Source organism: Bombus terrestris, chromosome 9 (assembly GCF_910591885.1).
Source record: "Bombus terrestris chromosome 9, iyBomTerr1.2, whole genome shotgun sequence".
In the NCBI taxonomy this organism is placed as follows: domain Eukaryota; kingdom Metazoa; phylum Arthropoda; class Insecta; order Hymenoptera; family Apidae; genus Bombus; species Bombus terrestris.
This window is the reverse complement of record NC_063277.1, coordinates 9,221,399-9,243,317: the sequence shown is the minus strand read 5'-3', so window position 1 is coordinate 9,243,317 and position 21,919 is coordinate 9,221,399. Positions and strand designations below refer to the sequence as shown.

The 21,919-nt window shown below is 33.9% G+C and overlaps 1 protein-coding gene and 1 long non-coding RNA gene across 10 annotated transcripts in view; one reads left to right on the top strand and one right to left on the bottom strand.

The window, feature by feature from the left end:
* Positions 1-21,919, bottom strand: part of LOC100645564 (peripheral plasma membrane protein CASK) — a 266,777-nt gene that overhangs the window by 206,183 nt on the left and 38,675 nt on the right. For 7 of the 9 annotated variants that reach the window (XM_048408636.1, XM_048408642.1, XM_048408640.1 and 4 more), the window contains exons 6-11: positions 16,421-16,507; positions 11,403-11,578; positions 11,130-11,252; positions 9,220-9,409; positions 8,589-8,710; positions 7,022-7,201 (exon numbers count right to left, since the gene is read on the bottom strand). In XM_048408636.1, coding sequence (XP_048264593.1) covers positions 7,022-7,201; positions 8,589-8,710; positions 9,220-9,409; positions 11,130-11,252; positions 11,403-11,578; positions 16,421-16,507 — 878 coding nt within the window. Of the gene's footprint in view, positions 1-7,021; positions 7,202-8,588; positions 8,711-9,219; positions 9,410-11,129; positions 11,253-11,402; positions 11,579-16,420; positions 16,508-17,924; positions 17,997-21,919 lie in introns of all 9 variants that reach the window. The other 2 variants (XM_048408639.1, XM_048408644.1) reach the window with 2 other exon arrangements.
* LOC125385641 lies at positions 7,512-8,701 on the top strand. The gene is made up of 3 exons (XR_007225129.1): positions 7,512-7,771; positions 7,863-8,158; positions 8,563-8,701. It is a non-coding gene; the product is annotated as an uncharacterized LOC125385641 (long non-coding RNA).

Below are 21,919 nucleotides of genomic sequence, written 5' to 3'. Positions count from 1 at the left end.
AGAAGGAAACGCTTGGTCAGCGGTCGGTAGGATATCTGCCGTTTTGGATGATCTACTGGTGGATTTACCGAATCAGGAAACTCCGGTATAACAACACACTTCCATCAGCGAAGTACGTCGTGTTGATCACAATGATAAAACACAATATCGAAGAACGCAAGAGGTAGAAATACGTGACGCTCGCGAGAGGTCGTCTCGAACCGTGTGGACTGCCGGGTGTTTACAGGCAGCGCGAGAAAACGTTGCCAGAAATTAGCGCTCTTCGCCGGTGGATGGTTTCGTAGCACGTCTCACCAATGATAAGGGAAACTGTGGACCGATCGTACGCGAACTGTCACCGAACGGTAATCATCTCCACGTGTTCCAGCAACACGATCGACCCCAGGGGACGTACAGTTGTCGACGAAACCGTGAATTAGGGGAAGCGGAACGCGTCGCTCGCGATCTACGTTCTGCGACATACTAGCTTTCGTAGCCTGACGCCCACCACCCTCGGCCGGCATCAACTCCCCTTTCTCCAACGAGCATCCCCCACCCTCATACCCTTCAGCTCTTGCCAGCCATCTCACCCTCGGCTTCCCTGGTCTAACGCGCGACGCGACCAGCAACCCCCGCGTCGAGGAACCGACGTTTTCGCAGTACCGTCAACGCCAGCAACTGCCGATTGGTCTAGAGCAGTCTCGACCATCGTCCCGGTGCTACTGAAAGATAGAACGTGAATCAATCGTGACCCAACTTTAAGAATCGTTTCTTCTGTTTCGCGCGCGTATCGATGCTTGACGAGGCTGGCTATGTTGGCACGTTCGAGTCGAGGTATTTGCTTTTTCCGGAAATAATAGAAGCCATTGATAGGCGTGTGAGAAAAAGAATAAGCTGATCGGTATTATTCCAATGCTGCTAGGATTGTATTAGGAATGTAATAAGAGGATAAGCTGACTAACATTGTTTTAGTGCTGCTAAGAATGTATTAGGAATGCAACAAGGTTCTCAATTTTATCTGTAACGAGACTGTGTAATTAATGGAAGATAATATTATTGGTTTGCTAGAAGAATAATATATTTCATGTGATTGTTGGAAAAATTTTAGCTACGGCGACTGTTGTTTGATCGCTGAAATGCGAAACGCGCTATACGAGATGAGTTGACTGAAATTGTTTTAATGCTCTTAGAAGGTATTAGGGGCGTATTAGGAATGTAATAGGTTTGTCGCGTTAAAAGAAAAGATAAAATAGTGTAGACAGTTTGCTAGAACAATCGCGTCTCATTTATGTCATAAAATGCACGGAACCAATGAGTGAAAAATGCAAAATACAGTATAATAATATGAATGTTAGAATGAAAGAAATTTAATTTGTTATTTGTAATTAATCAGATTTTTCCTATAATCTAAAATATATTATGTTTTGTATAATATAATATAGAATATTCAGTGGTTGAAATCAGAATAACATATCATTTTGTTACTAGCTTTTTTATAATCCAGAAGTTATCAAATTCGTCAAAAAACATCTTGTACGCAGAATTTTGGTATAAGTGGAATACACAGATCCGGATACTAATGTAATATGTAAAACAAAAAATGAACAACTTCGTCTTTCATTTATTGTAAACTTTATATTTTATGAAGTATAGATATTTTTTATGGCGTATTTTTAATCTTGATTCCTTTTGCTACTTTTAGTAGCTTTTTTATTAGTATCTCTATATACACAGTTTCAAAAATAATATATAACTCTCTAACTGATACTAATTCAATTCATCGTTGTATATAAATGGCGTGAGAAGTGTCACGGGAATTGAATTAAAAAATTCGTCCTGTCCCTTAAAAACACTTGATTACGTGTAGTAGAGTGAATTTATTTCATAGTGCGAAATTGGACATGGTTGATCTTTTCTACCTCGCCTGAAGTTTCTAGTTGACCCCGATGCGTGTTAGCCAACTAATCCATTGAATGCTAAAAAATAGTAGGGATCAAAATGTACCAGAGAAAGTATAACACGAGCTAATTGATCAATCCTCAACCCTCTTGAATAGTTTCTACCTATATATAAACCACCTGAATAGGCAGTACGTATACACAAGCCCGAAATAGCCAGTTGCAGTTGTCCTACTAAATACACAAGCAACAAATTGCTTTGAAATAACACGACATTCGCGTCAAACAGCGAATATATTCGCGATATATATATATGTATAAGGACATAAAATAGATACCAAGATGGTAAAAGAAAAAAGACAAATGAAAATATTATACAACAGAATTACATTTCAAAATATTCTAATAGTGGAAAGGGAACAAATTTTCCTCAAAAATAATAACGCAATTATTCGTAATCAATTTTCCTAGCTTACTAATAAAAATATATTTCAAACAAATTTTATGCGTATAAATTACAAAATTATATTCAACTTACGAACAGTTTCTTTAGAGAAAGCTTTTTTCAAGCTTTCTTTTTTTCATTAAATTCTTTCATAGAAGATAAAAGCCATTTCTAACATTTCAATTATTTAATCTACACGTCTATCAATGTTTAACTAGTCAATAAATTATACATACATTCGTTACGATAATAAACTGCACGTTATTCAACTTTGATCGTGGTCACTTCGATGGCTCGACAGGACGATATTCGAGAAAAAAGATCTGAATAACTAACTGTCTGTTCTATTTGCAAGTACTGTTCTGTCGACCTGTCGACCTGCACGATCTCGAAGTCGATCGAATATTTATGCGCATATATCTGTCAAAATGTTCGCTTTAAATTCGTCAACCACTTTGTTTTCTATCGAACGAGTACCAAAAGAGAAGTCAGTTTTTTACCAAATTCCTTCGTTTCCACCATTCTCTCTCTTCCTCTGAGTAGTCTTGAGTGCGATTGATCGATTGTAAACACTATGAAACATTCAGAACACGTCTGATGCAACAGTTAGAAAGCTGTTGACAAACATTTTCTCTGAAGTATTGCTTCCAGAACGAGCTGTAGGCAAGTCGCTTCGACGAAACTACTCGATGATGCAACATTAGACTTGGTATTCGCAAAGGAAATATCCAAGGTACAAATACCTATTCCAACAAGATTTCTCGACATTCGATGCCGTTCGTATATTTTGAACAAGATATTTCATAATTTTCCTTATCGTTTGGTATTTACATGTAAAGGAAAACTAGAAAAAGACATTAATGTGAAAAATATAACGTATCCTATGTTTGGCATTGTTATACCTTTGATATCCACGGACGAGATATTCCACGCGCAAATATTTACCTATTCGATTTCTTGAATGAAATATCTTGAAATTCGATATTATTCATGAAGCTTTGAACATGATATCTTCCCCTTTCTGTATTTTTCAATGTTTGAAACTGAATATTTTTCATATGAAAAGAGAATAAAAGAACTATTGACTATAAAAGCATAACATAGAATACCTTTGCATGACTCACTTGATATTAGCCTAATTTTCTTATTAATAAAATAATCATTATACCTCCGTAAGATATACTATTCCTATTTTGTAATTATAGTATTTTTTACTTCGTATTATGATCATTATTTACCATATATTTGTTGATAATAAAATACTAAAATGTATAAATACATATATGATACAATACAAAAGATGTGATATGAAAACTGCATAAAATTTTTGTCCCTAGTACACCGAAAAAGCTACAATAAAAATTTGTCCCAGTATCTCTATTAATTTTTATTATAGATGTTGATATTTCATAGAACGAAATTATTATTTAATTATTTAAAATAGTATAAAATTAAAATGTAAAATGTGAGATAACACGAAAGTGAATATATTCGAAAAGAAAAGATCTACGTAAAAATCAAATTTGAAACAATAGGTACGTAAAGCACAATAGATTGAAAGTTGATACGCAAACAAGTGGCGAACTTTAGTCGAGGCTGATTTGTTTTTCTTTTCTTTTTTTTTTCTTTTTACTGCGACAGGTATATCAAGCCAGCTTCGCTTCTCTAACTGACTCGTACGGACGAAATCGTATTGAAACTCGTATCGTAACTCTGGAACGCTCGAACAGTAGTTATATTTCATTATTCCTGCAACTGCAATTTCACTCTTGGATATTTCCAAGCTCTACCAGGAAGCGTTAATACAGTCCTGGAAAGGATCCATTATTCGCATCTTCTGACATGCACTTATATACGACAACTTTTTAAAATTATTCGGAAGATACTAAACCTTTTTTGAACTGTCAATTTCATTTAAAATAACATGGTCACTTGAAAACGAAGTATATATGTATAAATTCTATAATTGAAGGTATCCACCAACAAAAGTCTGACATTTTACATTCATTTATAATTAATATTTGTTTCATATGGATATACAAAAATACTCTGTATTTACAAATATGAGTTATTTAAAATATAGATAACTGCATTTAATGTGTTAATTATAAGAATAGTAGCATTAGCAATAATGGTAAAGATGATGTATGATAGCTAAGACAATGTATATATTTAAACTACATATATATCTTTCAGAAAAGAATGCTATATGTATACAAACAATGCCATTTTCATATAATGAAATAATTGACCTCCCCTCACTAATTTACAGCACAATACGTGGAATTTTATGTCCAATACGACTTCTATATATCATCAAAACGAAATGTAAAATTATCAAAATTAATCTAATTGTACTTAATTTTCAATTTATAGTAATTTAAATTTCGTTAAATATAAATGGAATAGCAAGACTTCCTCGTTAAAAAAATATTTGATATTTGCAGGGTGTGTTAGTCTACACGATATTTAATATAAAATATAGCAAGTTTGTGGATCATTTTACAAATTAACTTGCATATAAATTTCCCAGTTATTATACAACTTATGGTTGAACCTATAAGAAAACATTTAATCTTCCCTTTTATGAATTGTCAGAAGTACATATTTATTATCACAAAATTAACTATCTCAATAATAAATACTAATCACTTCTTTTAAAAAAGCTGCCCTTATTATATGAATATAGGAACGTAGAAATTCTATGAAACCTGGCATATACATTTTCAGTAAAAAGCGACAGTCGAACGAAATAAAAGCATTTCATTATCTACGGAAATTGTAATTATTGACCAACGAATACATAATTATACTATTCGATATCATCAGAAATGAGTAATGAATTTTCCTCAAGCTCAAAATGGCACGCAAAATTTTTCCTTCCAAACGACGAGCCCGCAAACGCTTCGGGCTAGTAATAAATTTCCATAACGCTAATCGAACCAGAATCGGACAACCTAATTTTCCAGAAAAGTAAGAGTATAACGAACGTGTATAACATTCAGCGTGAAAAGAATAATTAATAAGTCGTCTCTCACGATGGTACGTAGACCCAGTCGACTATCAGAACTCGTTCTTTTCACAGTAACAGCCCTATCGTTCTTTTAGTCCAGCTCTATTTGTCTTTTTCTCTTCTTCCTCCATATTTGTCCTGCTCTTTCGTACTATCTTTTTCCCCTCTTTACGTGTTTCTCTCACTACAGCTACGGGATTTTTAAATGAGAATTTTAACGATCGACCTACATTTCTGTGCCCTATTTACGGTGTATCGCATGCAATGTCAAACACCGCGATAAATATACTACCACCAGCGACGACTGCCACGACGGAAAGGAAGAACGATGTAATTGCGAGTACGCCGCAAGACCCCTTCGCATTGATGCCTCAACCAAAAACGGGAAACAAGAGAGAAAGGAAACGGTATTGTAACGATTAGCAATTTGTCGACCCAGTTCCAATACATTTTTGCTTCTTCCGAGATTACACAGTCTTTGTGAAAGTGGATAGAGTAGATAGACGCAGGGGGTTTTAGGGCCTTTTATGGTGTCTTATGATGCCTTATATAGTTTACTTTTAAAATATATATAGCTAATTCATTGTGATAATACAAGAGATATTTTATATGAAATTTAACAAGTTTCGAGAGGAGAATATTGTGTACGAACGAATTGGTTCCACATGGAGGCATTTAATAATTGTACACATATAATGTAACATTAAGCGATAGCAAATGACTCTGAGTGAATTTAAGTAAACGATAGATTATAGGTCGTTGGACGTGTCGTCGCATAAGAAGCGGAGAGGACCTTAAAATCTCGAAAATGCTTCCACCTGGAACAAAGTCGTGTCAACCATATGTCCGCGTTGAAATAAGATAAATTTATCTAGAATTAGTTAGAAATCCTATTTCGTATAATTAATAGAGAAATATACGATTGGAATTGAAACTCTGTATCGATAAATAGTGAATGCATAATAATTGTATGCAATTCTAACAGAAAAAGTAAAAGAACAGAATATGAACAGTTCTTCTTTCTAGAAACTTTCAATAAATATTCTTCCAATGACTATTTAGATTTCAATAGAAAAATCTAATTTAATAGTTTCTTCCCATCGTTATTTAGGTTGATATACAAGTAAATTTATATCTATTGATAATATATATAGTTTGTATCCAATAAACACACCGTAAACCTCCTATTCATTACAATTAATTGAGAAATATATTTTATAAAGAGTCTAGTCTTTTTTTTAATGTATAACGTTTACAATCTTAAATTGATTTAACTGCATATTGTTTCTGATACAATCTGTTATTTAAAAGTGAAATATTTCTTTGTGTAAGAGAGTGTATCATTTGTCCTCCTCATAAACACGACTATAATTTATAGCCCTATATATTTTATACTCAAATACAATTTATACTTCCTCCAAAAATTATATTCGTTCCACATTCTTTACTTTTCCATATTATGTATATAATATATATAAAATATAATAAAAATATATATATAATATATATTTATATATTATTATGTACATTTAATTACATAAAATTTCAAGAATCAATTTATTGTTTGATTAGTATAGTGCCACGAGATTATACATACATACAGTAAGCTTTGTTTAAATTGTAGTTCGCGCCAAAATCATTATCGACGAATCGATCAAAATTTAAATAAATTTCTCGAAGACTTACCCTCATATGCGGCTGGACGAGAAGTTCATGGAGTTCCCGAAGATCCGCCCTATCGATGTTTCGTATCGCTGAATGCTCTATTTCTCGAAGTAGTTCCTCGACTTCTCGCGCACGCTGAACTGCATCTGTTTGTGGCGCTCGGCATGGCGTTGGAACTCTGGTCGAGATTCTATCGTAAAGCTAAAGAACAATAACCATATTAATCATTCTATTTAACTTTCCAAACTAAAGATATAACAATACTTCAACTACAAATAACAATTACACGCTTATGATCTAATTATCAATAGTATCGCTTATATACGTATAATATTACAGAATGTTACATATCTCATAAATACGTTTCAAGTTATTTCGTTTTGTATATCGTGAAATACAATTCCCATAAATGTCTTGAAATCGTTAATAATCATTAACGTATCGAGAACATTGACATAGAGGAAATAGAGACAATAATACTTGAACAAATATAAGATCAATTTCGTCCAAACGTTTAAATAAACTTACAATAAAAGGTGCTTATTTTCTACACATCCGCTTGTCACGTCTGTCAGCCATGTACTAATCGTATTCGCGGCAAAATACGCTAGTTCATCACGGAACCTTTAGATGTCTCATCACGTTACAGCGATTGGTTCGTGTGTGGATGGAGCGACGATATTGTTTACATTACCGACGAAAGAAAAAGAGAAAACCAACGGAGGGACGATTACCCGCGTTTTTGTTCAAAATCGATTTACTCACCAAGAGGTAGGCAAATTCGAGCAGGTCACCGACCAATTCGACCTCGCCGACATATATTAATTGACAAAGCCGCATCATTGTTTACTTTCGTTTCCAGTTTTAACACGTGGGCTATTCGATCCCACGCGATCGTTTATATAACACAAAAGAGATGCACGTAAACATCTATGCGATGGAAGACGAAATACGGCGCCATTTCAATCCTGTATAGCATTTTGTTTATCAGACCAGCACGTCAGCCATCTTAATAAACGAACTTCGAGCGCTTGCGCTCTTTCCCACGTCAAATGAGGACGCGTAACTGGCGTAAATTGAAACCGACAGAAACTAACGGTGGCGCCACGAATGACGGAAACTGCCGTTCTGCGTATTGGTAAAGAAGGAACTCTAGAAGTGCGTATGAGTATGTGAGTGTGTGTGTTTGCATTTTCAGATATACCCAATAATGAAAATTTATATCAATAAAAATTATGTTGGAAAAGGACACATGAGTATATAGTCGTATAAATTCGTAATAATTGACTTCAAACGATATTCTTTATCATTCTAGTCGTTATATTATCGACACTCAATAAGTGAATAAATTAGAGTTATTTATGCGTGAGAAATAAAAATTTTCATTAAATTTCTTTTCTGATGTACAACATAATTTTTAACAGAGGGAACGAACGATAGTATCATTACGTATATAGAATATTTTAAGATAACGTGGGAACTGCATTTCATATACCTTCTTACGAAATATGAAATATATGTATGCATATAGTCAGAAAAGTTGATACATAAATCATTTTTAGGGTATCTTTAATATACATATTCTTACCTCTAAAATGGCTCGAAGACGATAATCGTCAACTGCATTAAGTATCTCAGCACGTGTCAGTCTTCCACTCTCTTGAAGTACTTCAATATCATCCAGAGAGTCTAAAATTTCAGCTACAGCACCTAAAAATTAATTTCGTCTTTAGAAGATACACATGATAGTACGTAATAAGTAATACACAATTGATACATTGAATCATTCTCGATAATATGTACTAGTTCCTATAATTCCAATTAACGAAAAATTTCAGAAGTGTAATAAAAAGAATATATAGATGAAACGAATTTATAAATCTCAATAATTTAAACGATATTAAAGTAGAAAAATAACCACTCATTTAATTAGAACTGGAACTAACTTAAACAACTGATTTAATATTAGATCATATCACGTATTATTTGCAACTCTAAGCAACGTTGAAATAAACAAAAGATAATACATCAACAAATTATGATGTTTTAATGGTAATTAAAATTGAAAACTTTTCAAGAATTTATTTAATGACACTTACTTCCTTAATTCGTTCAGTTTTATATAAAGATTAATGGTTCAATTATTTGTTTCCTTCCTACTTATTCATAATTAACTAACCAATATATACATTAAAAATAGATATTAAAAATATTTATACCTGTGGTTATAACTTCATCATCGCCTATGTCGAAAAAACTGTCGCCGTTAATTTCCGAATACGGAATGTGCCATTTCGACGACGAGATCGCCACTTTTACAGATTCCTTCAATTTTCGTCTAGCATTGAATTTCTTAAGCTCTTCTATAGTTTCGCCTAAATGTATTCGAGCCACGCCCTTATCACGATCCTACAAATATAGTTTGTTTAGAGATTATGCAACTTCAATATTGTCATAATGAATAATGAACTTAATATTAATGCTACGCCATGATATGTATGATAAATCACTTGAGAAAGTTCTTAGTGAAATTAGAGCATCGAACGAACGCCTCGTATTAATTACTTCTCATTAATTTCATCGATCATGAACGAATCAAATTTCCCATATTTATCAATCACAGAAATATCAATATCCTTTTTATTTAGCGAGTATATATTCAACAAAAATAAATATTCATTATTTAAAATAAGATAAATCAGTAGAAGTAAACAAATATACACACATGTATTTGTATACACTGTAGGAAACAATCTACACGTTCGAGTAGAAAAATGTTCGCTTTGAAAAAACTCCTGTGTCGGGCAATTTCTTCTTAACGAAAAAAGGACGATCATTAAGGCGCGTTTCTATGAAGTTCTTAGGACTTCAGCGAATGTGCAGTCACGTTCAAAAAACTGTAACTAGTACAGGGAAAAATATACACCGCTACAGTTATTTTCATTAACCGGTGGAACTTTGCCCCTGCTATAGCGATCGATAGCCCAGTTGCACGTGTATTGCATCGATATATGGGGTGACTCCAAGCTTCGCTACCTTAGGTCACTGGCTAACTGTCGTATCATATAAGTATATTCTTACTTTATTACACCATATGCCATGGACATGCGCACGTACATTCACCGGATATAATAACAGAAAATGAGGCCGTTTATCGAAAACCTGATACGATATAAAAAGAACCAGATGCGCTTGCAGCATCTATTAAATAGAAGTTGTTAACACAAATGGCTCAACACTAAGGATAGAATCAGTTTCAATACGCACTCACGAATTCAAATCGATTTTGATGCAAAAATCTCACTTCGTAAGAGTCGATTTCTATTAAATTTACTTTAACAGAGAATTTTTCATTTTCTATATTGACTAAGTTAGTATCGAACTTCAGAATGGGCCCTTGTAGATTTTACTTTGATATTTGCATCAAATATAGAGTCGCGAAAATTATATTCAAACTTTACAAGGCAAGAAACTGTGTTACTAGGTATAAATATTACACACAGCGTATACTCCGATTTCAATCGAATTTCGTATTGCAAACAAAAAGCTATCGTTTGAAAGATTTACACAGAGAATAGAAGGTTCTCGATCCCAATCCACCTGGCCTAGGTTCGATTATATTAAAGTTCCACTTACATTTCCCAGAGTGCAGATAAAGAGTCGCAAAGCTATATGATCTAAAAATATCGTTTTCTACCATTTTTAGTAGTACACGTAAGTTTTTCTCAATCAAATTTGAACTAGTGTAAAATTACACTATACAAGTGTATTCGAACCCATCTCTACTAAACGTACGTACTGCTTCAAAATCCCAAGATATCTCTGCTCTTAAAAATTTCACAATTTCACCACTTTGATCTTCATTAATTTAGTACTAACTATATCTAAGTACTTTAATACCCGAATTCTGAATATCTATCTCGCGAAGATGACACGATTATCTTTCGAAAGTTCTTTCAGATTTTCACGATGGAAGCTTTAAGCTCCCAAGAGTTTACTTCATATGTATCAATTAGATTTTTGAACGCTCGAAAACTCTGATTTCCTTTGAAACATAAAAGAAAACATTTTGAACATGACGTTAAATATGGAAATGACGTTAAAACAGATTAAATGAAAGACGACTTACTCTGAGCCATTTGTGGTTCAGCACTTCCTGTATGGTAATCCTGTGATTTACATCCGTTGTAAGCATTCTTTGTATGAGATCCTTGGCTGACTCGCTGATATTGTCCCATAATGGCGATCCCATCTACAATTTTTACGAATACCTTATGCATTTATTATACTTATGACAGACATGGAAGCGTGCTCGTCAGAGGTAAATGCACATCAAAACATGATTATCTTTCTTGCGCGCTTTGTAAAAACAGAAAAAATGTAATGTCTGGTCAATTTCTACCTGTACTCGTCCTCTGCAAATTGCTTCTCGCAGTCTATCTCGAGAGCCGACGAATGGAAGTGTACCAGTTAATAGGACATGAAGTAGTACTCCGGCTGACCAGACGTCACCAGGCTTCCCGTACTGTCTGCGCTGGACCACTTCCGGCGCCATGAAGTGTGGACATCCAACACGACCTGCACGACCAAGAACACCATCAGAAACATGTAAAATAACCGACATATTCGGCATGGTGGAAGCGAGCCGGCAGTGATTGCTTCGAGAGTCCACAGTCGATCGTTACACGTTCGAAGAAACTTTTAGAACCGACCGAAACTTCATCGGTAAGTTCCAAATGAGAAGTTTCAACATTTCCCGCAAACTTCTCACCTCTCGGTCATCAACGATTCGTAAACAACGACCCGCTTCTCGTATCGCGTTCCACGAATACTTTTCTCACGTTGATTAACTGCAGCTTCTGTTAAGAACACGTTCAATGTCGCGTATATGATCAACGTCGATCGACGATTTTTATCGGAAACTAATAACATCTTGAGAAAAGAGGTACGCGCCCGGTCGTTTGATATTGAAGAAGAAGAAAAAAAAAAGAAAAGAAACGGAGAAAAAGGGAAGCTGCGATGACAAATAAAAAGCGGGTAATCTGTATTCTGAATAATTAATTTAACCCTCTTTGGGCTATGATTCGGCCTTTTGGAATTCAAGCATTGAATGAAACAAAGGGATGCATTTCTAGTGTAATAGATTGTAATATTTCTCAAAGAAGAGAGTACATAATTTTTATTATATGATATAATCAGTATAATTTTACGATTCCAAAGGAATTTCAGTACAATATGTAATATCTATAATTTTAAAATTGCCGAAATTTTATGATGTATAATTTCCCTCTGTATGCGGTAGTAAAATTTCGTGCAAAATTAAAATTCTATACATATTATATGGTTTGGAAATGACCGAGTCATTGCCGTCTGCGGTTCGGCGTTTGAGGGTTAAGAGCTTCCGGAGAATTTTATTGCGACGCTAAGAAAGCGTTAACGATCGAGGCTCGATGAACAAAAAGAAAGAAAAAAGAACCGCTCGTTATCCCGTGAATGTTAGATCGACTGGACCGGAGCTGAGTTTGTGTAGGTAATGCCGACAAACGAATGTGTAGTATATTAAATGCGAAATAAATGAAACATTCGGTGAGACGAGAGAAACGCATTGCCGCGTTTAACACACAGTACTTACAAGCACGGTATGCATATTTTGCAAATAGCAGCGTGCTAGTCAAACGTATAAATGTATAAACATCAATAATATCTAGGATTGATGGAAGTTGCAGAAACGAGATATCGTGCTGCAAATATGTAGACCATTAAGAAGTTAACATTCATGTTTACAAGAACGACAGACAATACACTTGTCAAGACAAAGCAAACATCAAGACAAACGCGGGAAACATCTTTATTACAACTGTTTGTATCATTATCATAACATTTTAAATACGTTCAGCTTGAAACAGAATACCTAACTATCCTATTTCGTATTAGAAATTCAAATCTGTATTTCGGAGATTTCAAAAAAATAAAATTCGGGTTTCTTATATTTTTTTAAGACGTTAAATAGGTTTATGAAGCTACGACGTAATTTATTAATTAACTGTTTGATTATGCCATACTTTAAATATCTTGTATTAATTTATGTGATACTAGATATTATAAGATAAGGCAATGAAGAATTTAAGTTAGAAGATTATTATAGGTTTTATACTATTATTAACATAGTATTAAAATTAATGAACGTTTCATTTAATTTAAACAACTAAATAAATGCTTGTGCTCTATTTACAATTATTTAATGTGCTCTTAATCACGGTAGTGATATAACAATTTTGTCAATTTCAGTATCTGCCGAGACAAAAACGGGTAATTAGGTTTCTGTTTCTAATAAATCGCCTCTTAAAAAATATGATATACCTACATGTGATATAAATGCCATACATATATAGAAAAACATACATTCATATAAGCAGAATGTTTAATTCGAAGATCATTCACATTGACAATTCAGTGTACGTGTAGTGAGATATTTACTTTCTTTGTAAATGACATAAAGAACAATATGTACAATGCTTTTGATATGATGAAAATTTTAGAAGCAAATTTGCAAATCAGCATATGCTATTTACGAAAATCTTTTAGTAAAAGGTAAATGTTGTTTACGTAAAAGAAAGGCAAGAGAAAAAGCTAATTAGCATATATATTAGCTAAAGGAGATTTCGTCCATCTCTTCGAATTACATCTACCGGAATTATGCGAAAATGCCTCAAAGTAGGTCAAAATTAGAATACACAGAAAGTGTGAAATATACAATATATATAGCGCGAAATACGAAAACATGAAAAAATGTATGAAGGGAAAATACATTAAACTATCATACGAGTCATACATTAACAAGTAGAGAAAAAAAGAAAGTGTACAACGAAATGGAGATGATAATATAGAGCTTGAAGTTTTAAATTGAGCATCAAAGTAATATAAAAAGGATATTACGTTTATGCGTGTAATTGTCGATATCAAAGGGAATAAGAATTATGCAATATGAAACGTGCATGCGTAATATCGAATATGTTTCTCTTTATGAATTCTGCGAGTAATCATGGAATGAAATGTTATCGATCGAAATTTTCTATTGAAATTCATTGCATTATTTGACAGATAGCATTTTGTTCATATTCTTTAGTTTTAACGTTTTCTTTTTAAACAAATAAACAAGTGAAACTAAAGATAGGGATCCGATAGCATTATTTCAAGTATAATTAATATTCAACGTATCTTCTTTATTTTTATCGTTCGAAAGAATAAATAAATAAAATAAATATCGTGTTTTCTATAAATATATATCAGCGATATGAATAGCAAAAAATAACAAATAGCTCATCACGCGACATAAATGCATATGATTGTGTGTTAGTGCATTAAATTTTAGCGAGTGTATGTGAATAAATACGAATGCAAAATTACATGTCCGTGAAGCTGTGCAGTAGCTGAAAGTGAATTTTTACTGTTGCTTTGGGGTATTTTCCTGTTACCCGTAAGGCTAGAAAAAATTATAGAGCAGTTTTATCCTCGCTCGCATATTGCAGATTAAACAAATAACATAAATTATATTTAATCTGAAATCGACGCTAGAAATAAGATATCATCGTTCGAAACGAACGTAGCACTTTCTACAGCATAATTTTATCGCGTTCGTAAATTTTTACCTTTATTGATGCGTTAAAATTTTTATCACGAACGGAGGGTGTTACGCGACAATTACTTTCACGCAGAGCTATTCGCTTGATCTAACTCTCGATGATGAAAATCTTACAAATTGTACTGACACGTACCGCTTGACTTTGTTTACTCGATCTTTTTTTTACTTATTTCAATTGCTTAATTAATGATATTCGAAGTAATTAGAATTTTATTTCCTATGTTTACTTTAAGCTGTCTCTTTACGTTACTTTCAAGAAAAGATTAGTTTCTATAAATAGAAATATTAAAATTGATTTCTCAGTGTTAGACATGATTTATGACAATAATGATTGTTATGGAGATGATTTCTTAATTATTATTTGTAACATTCAACGTTGATGATATTTTCAAAATATATGTGATTATTATGACAGTGATGCGTTGTTAGAAACATAGCATGATGATGAATTGCATCTATGTGTAGAACGTTCATCTGCATTTAGATCTAGACACTTACTTACGTTCGAATATCACTTGCACGATAAATTCTTAAAAACTGCTAGAAAATATTCACGATGTAACGTACGACAGTTCACCACAGATAACATACGATACGACAAACACAAAGGCATACATATAGACAGACACATAAAGATAGGCTAGTCTACCGCTACGAACAATGACGACACAAACAAGCCCAAAAAATCGGGCAATTTTTGAACGCATCAGACCAACAAACAAGGAAAACATTGAAGAGTTTATTACGTATGATAGGTGATAATGAAAAGATCATTTTCTTAGATATTTCTGATACTTATTATAAAATATACACGTACGTACGTGATAGGTATACGTACATGTACTTACGCATAACTGTATAAATAGAAATGTAGCAAACAAGGGAATGTGTTTATGTTAAACCAGATGATTAGTTTTCGTCTTATTCTTCTTCGTTATCTTCTGTTTATAGTCATGGACGAAAGGGAATTTAACATTAGTATTTGGATATTATTAAGTTCTATATTTAGACATTTGAATCTTAAAAATATTCACGGAGGAAATTACTTGTGATTGTAAACGAGATAACAAAAAGTCGTAATGAACCCTTCAATCGTGGGACCCCTATAACGATGAAGCAGAAGTCGATTCATTCGTACACGCTACAAAAAAAACGGGACACGTCGACGAACGGGAAACAAACTAAAGGAAAGAGATAAAAAAAAGAAGGAACGAGAAAAAAAAGAAAGAACGGGTCTTTCTGTCTTGTTCTTGAGATATTAGGCAGCTCGACGACACAACGTGTATCTGTCACTACGCGAGCCTGCACAACGATTTTACAGGAACAAACTACCGCACGTAGGTCAAGTGGAGTGTCTACGCAGACACTACGTGTTGTTCTGAAGCTGACATAATTGAACGACACGGGGGTAGAACGAATATGCGTGTCATTGCATCGAAAACAAGCAACCGAGGAACATTTTAATTGATCGCCATGTTAGTTCGAAAGCATAACGATAGTACTTGTCGATAGGACGTCGCGATGAGTCGAGACAGAAATCGAACAGTCTTTTTTATCTGTAACCCATCGAGCCATCGATATGTTAGTTTCTCGTGTTCTAATTCGAACTAAATGATTGGACATATGGGCTCGACGACATTTTTTAAAAAGGAAATCGAAGGTTCTTTCTATTCAAAATTTTATTCTTTCCTTCTATTTTTTTCTTCTTTTTTTTTTCTTGCCTGTCGTGTCTACCCCCGGTTCTCGTTATTATGCGGATGTGGCAGGCATACGAGTACCGATATTGTCCTCCGTATCGCTCACTAGCGAATCCTCGGCGTCGGTCAGGTCCTCGAAAGGGAAATTGCAGCTCGGAGACGTCAGCCCTATCGAAAGAACACAGACAAATAGGACAAGGATCGTTATCGGCGGAGTAATGTCAGGGTGTGCAGCATCTGCCATCATCGACGATAAGAACCTTATCGTCATCGCCGTTATTCGTAGAGGAAGACAGACCTGTGTTTGTGTCATTGTATCAAAGAATCGAGTTTTAGTACGGGCCAGAGTTGAGGTCGAGGCCCGAGAAAAACGATTTTCTAAGCGATTCTTTAGCAAAAGTGTGCCTCTGTCGGAACAATCGAATGTTAATCTCGTTGACTCGTTTGGTCGTTGAAGATAAAGGGAGTTTTCTCTCTCCTCTCTCTCTCTCTCTCTCTTCCTCCCTCTTTCTCTATTCACTACCATTGGCAATAAGTTTGTTGTCCCTCGTTTGCTTTCGAACGACTTCCTTTGGACATTGTGGTGTCTTATTATAGACGATAAAAAAAGTGAAGTTTAATTAGGTCTTTGCATAGTAGCTACTAAAAATTTATCGTGAGATCCGCTTTTCAATTTATTGCTACGCAGTTGTACTATCTCTCTCGTTCTCTGGTCTAACAATGGACTAAATAACACTGAAATATGTAGCTACTCCATTTATGAATAAAAATATTGATGTAGTACATATGGTACAGCAATGGAATCTACGACATTAATAACACTAATATAGTGGAATCGTTAAATTCAAGTGCATCGTAACAAATAAGTTGAAAATATAGAGTGTAATCTCTTATAATTAGTACGAGGTACGAAGCTTCGTTTTTAAGAAAAATAAGTTGAAGGCTGCTCTCTCAATTTTACGTATTTTTTTCATACATCCATATCTCAAAAATAAAATACAAATTAATGGACGAAAAGAGATGAATGTACCTTGACGAGATTAATCTTCTAAATAAAGAAAAGGAAGGAACGAAGCTTCGTGCTGAGAAACACTAACTCACGCGTAAGATCTATTCATCTATACAGAATCACGGAACACCCTATATAATCATCTACACTGAAAATCACATCGAACAATATAACAATGATGAAAGGTAGAGGGATGACTGAACGATGTGAGGGAATGGTAAAATGGAATTTTCATCAAGGGGCTTTCTTTCAACACGAATTCGTTTCCTGGCGTAGGTTCGATAAAACACCGAATGGATTTCCAACACGAAAATGTTCGAGCTCGGCGCGCATCGAAACGACTCGTTTGAGACTCGTGGTCGAAATCTGAACGCGGAAAAAGCAAGCAAGCAAGCAGTGGCAGCTTCTAGAAGTACAGTAACGTGAGAGGGACACACGGATCGGGTTAAGATGGTAGCATAATGTGTGGTGTATATGTGAATGTGTTCTGGACGTGTGTGTGAGTTGTGTGATACATATGGCATGATGATACAAGGCTCCTGCGGAAGTGATGATTAAAGGTTAGGTCAGGCTTACCCTCGTTGTCGGCCTTCAAGTAGAGCTGCCCCTTTGGGCTCAGACACTGCCGATACTCGGTCGTGTAACATTCTGTATTCATTCAAACCAAATTTCAAGTTATCAAATTTTGTAATTATGCGATGCTCTTTCCTCGCGTAGCCATTAAACGTGCGTAATAAATCTTTCTTTTTCTCTTTTTTGGAACTTTTTCAAGCAGACCGCGGTCAATATTTCCACGCATTCTAATGTAACATGAAATGTTTCCAAGCATTTTCAATAGCGCAGCAGAGAAAATTTCTATGCCCGAGATTTTATGAAATTTTAATCATTCGAATTGAAATGTTTATAAAATCTTAATTTCATACTCTGAATTTCTTTCTATAATCAAAGTTTTAAATTCCGCTGTATTTTAACGCTTTTAATAATTACCATTACGAGCTTCTTGAAATAATAATAATTTATTTGATACTACCAGCGTTTCATTATATTTTCAAGCGTAAACAATTGCAAAAGAAACTAGAAAGTAACTGTAAAATAATTGCGGGAGATGCTAAAGATTTATGTTCAGTACGTGAGAAGCGGAAAATTAAACAGAAAGGCTGTTCCAGGTAACAACACCGAACTCTCTCCTTTTCTCTATTATTTGATCGACACGATAACAATACTTTTAATCACACATCGTTATTGGTTCTCGTCGAAGCAATATGAATACATAGAAGCTATTAATTTTAATATTGGGAAATCTGAACTGCACTTGCGCGAAAGACACGAGACGTATAACTTGGAGTTTTCTGATATTCGTTAAACCGAGTTCACTCAGAAACTCATGAATCCAAGAAGATTCAGTTTTCGAAGATACAAAGTTTGCTGCTCCACTTTTAGATGTACTTTTCTCTTTAAAATTTGCGTACTTCTTATTGTTCGATAGCTAAAATTAGTTCCGAAAGTTAGAAGATTAAATAACGGACACATTTTGCAACGGATTTAACATCTGCTTCAGGGTTGTTAACTTTTCCCAATGATAACACGAAAAATCGTTTTCCCCCACTTTTAAATTATTATTACATACACAGTTACTATGTAGAGTCTCGACAAAGTTGCGCAGTCCGCTAAAATGTGCGTTTATTAAAAAAAGTTTGAAATATTTACCGTTTGAAATACATAAATCCTCATCAGAATTTTCTAACTTTGATTTCAATACATTTCGTCTATCTTATGAATAGCATCGAAAGAACTTGTCTAATTAAACTATTATTGTAAAATTGAAATAAGATATTAGAAAAATACAAATTATTGAGAAAAACTCGTTGGAAAAAGTACAAAAATAAGTTATATAAAAATTTACGATTTTATATGGGATATGACATAGAAGTAGAAAAAACGAAGATTTCAGAAAATGAACAAATCATTTGAAGGTTGGAAAGCTATTATTTAAAAAGAAAATATTTGTTCATCCACGTTTTTCATAGGCAAATCCTTTTTTAACGATGATTTTAACAGGTATTCGATTCTTAAATTGTATAATGTGCCCAAGTCTAAGTTACGAGATGTAGTGTGCTTGTTTAGATTCTCGGTAACATTCTTTCACAAACAACCGGATCAATACTCCACATCTTCTAGGAAAAATGTATCGTGGTATCTGTTTCTGCGTTTCAGTCAGTTTCCAACGGCGAAGAATAATATAATGCCGGCTGCATTAAAAATAAATTTCACTACTAGTCAGACAGGAACAGGAGAGGGGTGCAGAATCATTGATCTTATGGAATGATTCATTGATTTTAAACGAATCACAGAGCATGAATGAAGGTCCGGCCACTTACGCATGAGCATCGAGTGAAGTGGATCGATTGCTATAATAAAGTGCATTTTATCAACGGCTCTTAACGGCGATACAATCAAATATGGCGCGACGAATCGTCCTACGATTATCATAAAAATAGATTTAGGGCAATAAAAGGGGTGGAAAAATAGTAAAAAAATAGAGGAGATTTTCCTAAATAATGAATATACAAAAAATAATGTTCATAATTCGTTAATGTGTATTGGTTGCGGCAGCAACGAAGAGGCTGAAATTAATACTACGATCGAACCTCGATTATTCACGTATCCGATTATCCGAGCGTTCAATTACCAAACAATCTCAATACCTGAGCTTAAGCGGAATTACAAAACGCATTTCCTGTATAAATTTACATCATACAATACTGATGACAGGAATATAATACGTAAATTGTGGATTTCAAGAATTTAGAAATGGATGACTTTTCGTAAGAGAAATTAAATTTATTGTGAATGATAATCTTTTCATAGAAATTTCCCTTTCCCCCTTGAAAGCTTTCTTCTGACATAATCTCGATTAGTAAAATCTATTTCATTTATTTTTGTCATTTATATAAATGCTCGTTGGCTTATAGAAAATTGAATTCGTCGAAACGAAGTAGCGCAATTGCCAGTGGATTACAGGTTGTTTATTCGACGATACGTAGAAAGTCCTTAATCTGTGTGAATATTGAAACCTTTGACATCTTCACAGACCTGAGTTAATCCTGCCTCAGAGTTCCGCCCTGTAAATCACGTCTTTCTCAAATAGTGTTCAAGCGTACAAATTGACATCGGCGCGTCATCAAATCTCTAATGAAGCTAGCTCTAGCTCCAACACCTCTGAAAAGGACATCTTTTTCTGAGGAGAAGAACAAAAAGTTTTCAGAAGCAAAAATGCTTCAAAGAATACACTATTTCCTATCATTTCATGATTTGAATCAATAATAATTAATAGAATAATAAATATTTGAATGAAGACAAATGAATATTTAACAACAGGAATCGAGATTTTGAGGTATAGAATAAAGTATAAAATTATATCATTTAATGGTTAAATAATGAAGTAATCCAATGAAAAGTCATTTGCTTAGAAAGAAAAAGAAATATATATTTATAACAATATATTGGCCTCATTTATGACTAAATTTGTTTGTGTAATTACAACATCTGGGAAGTATATTCTCAACGATGTACTAATTAACAATATTATTAAATTAACATAACATACGCTACTAATGTACACTAATATGCGATATTTAGAGAAATCATGTGAACAGCGTCACCGCAGGACTCGGAAAATTACTGAAAGAGCTACACACAGACATTTTATATCAATTAAAACAAAACATTATATTCAAAAGTTTAGCTGCCTATTATTAATCATTTGTACAATATATTTCTTCACTTGTGTAGACACTCGTGAGTTCATGAAATATTTAATAACAGGAATCGAGTTTCATACACTGCCGTGTCAATAGATCCACGATGCTGTACTTCTTTCGAGGAAGATAATAACCGAGCTGTAGTAGTTGTAAGTTCGCAACCGTATAATCCAAGACCTAGTCTCGTCAAGGTATACTTTTCTTCATTAGATGCTACTTCCTTCCTCAAAAATAGAACTGTCTACGGAAGACTGATTAGGCCTTATTACTTTCTTACTAATTACGAAGGGACGTATCCAAGTGCAGAAGTGACAAAAACTAAATATCATTTCAAATTGTATTTTCTGCAGTTCAAGAAGACGAAGCTTCTTATTGAAAGTTTAATAACCGGAAGGATATATTAAATCTTAGTTGAGAAATGTAGTATCGTCTTTAGTGTATTTTTGCAATTTTTCCAAAATTAAAAGTATCTACTGAGATAACGTTTCGTCGCCCTTGCTGTGTTTACAATTTACAATGGTTTTTATTCCGAGAAAATAAATTTTTCTTGCCATGAGTAAACAAGTTTATTTTGAATGATAAAATAAAATTTAGTGCGAGATGTATGTGCATGATGTAACAGAAATACAGTAACAGTTTAGTTTCAGAGTTATGACGACGGTTATTACCGGAGAATTGTTGCCCTAGTATATTGTATGAATTGTTGAAAATGGATCCGATATCCTTTTCTTTCGTTTCGCTCAAATTGGTTTATAAAATTTTCGTAAATAAATTTTTTCATAAAACTATTGGAAACAAGTATAGACAATT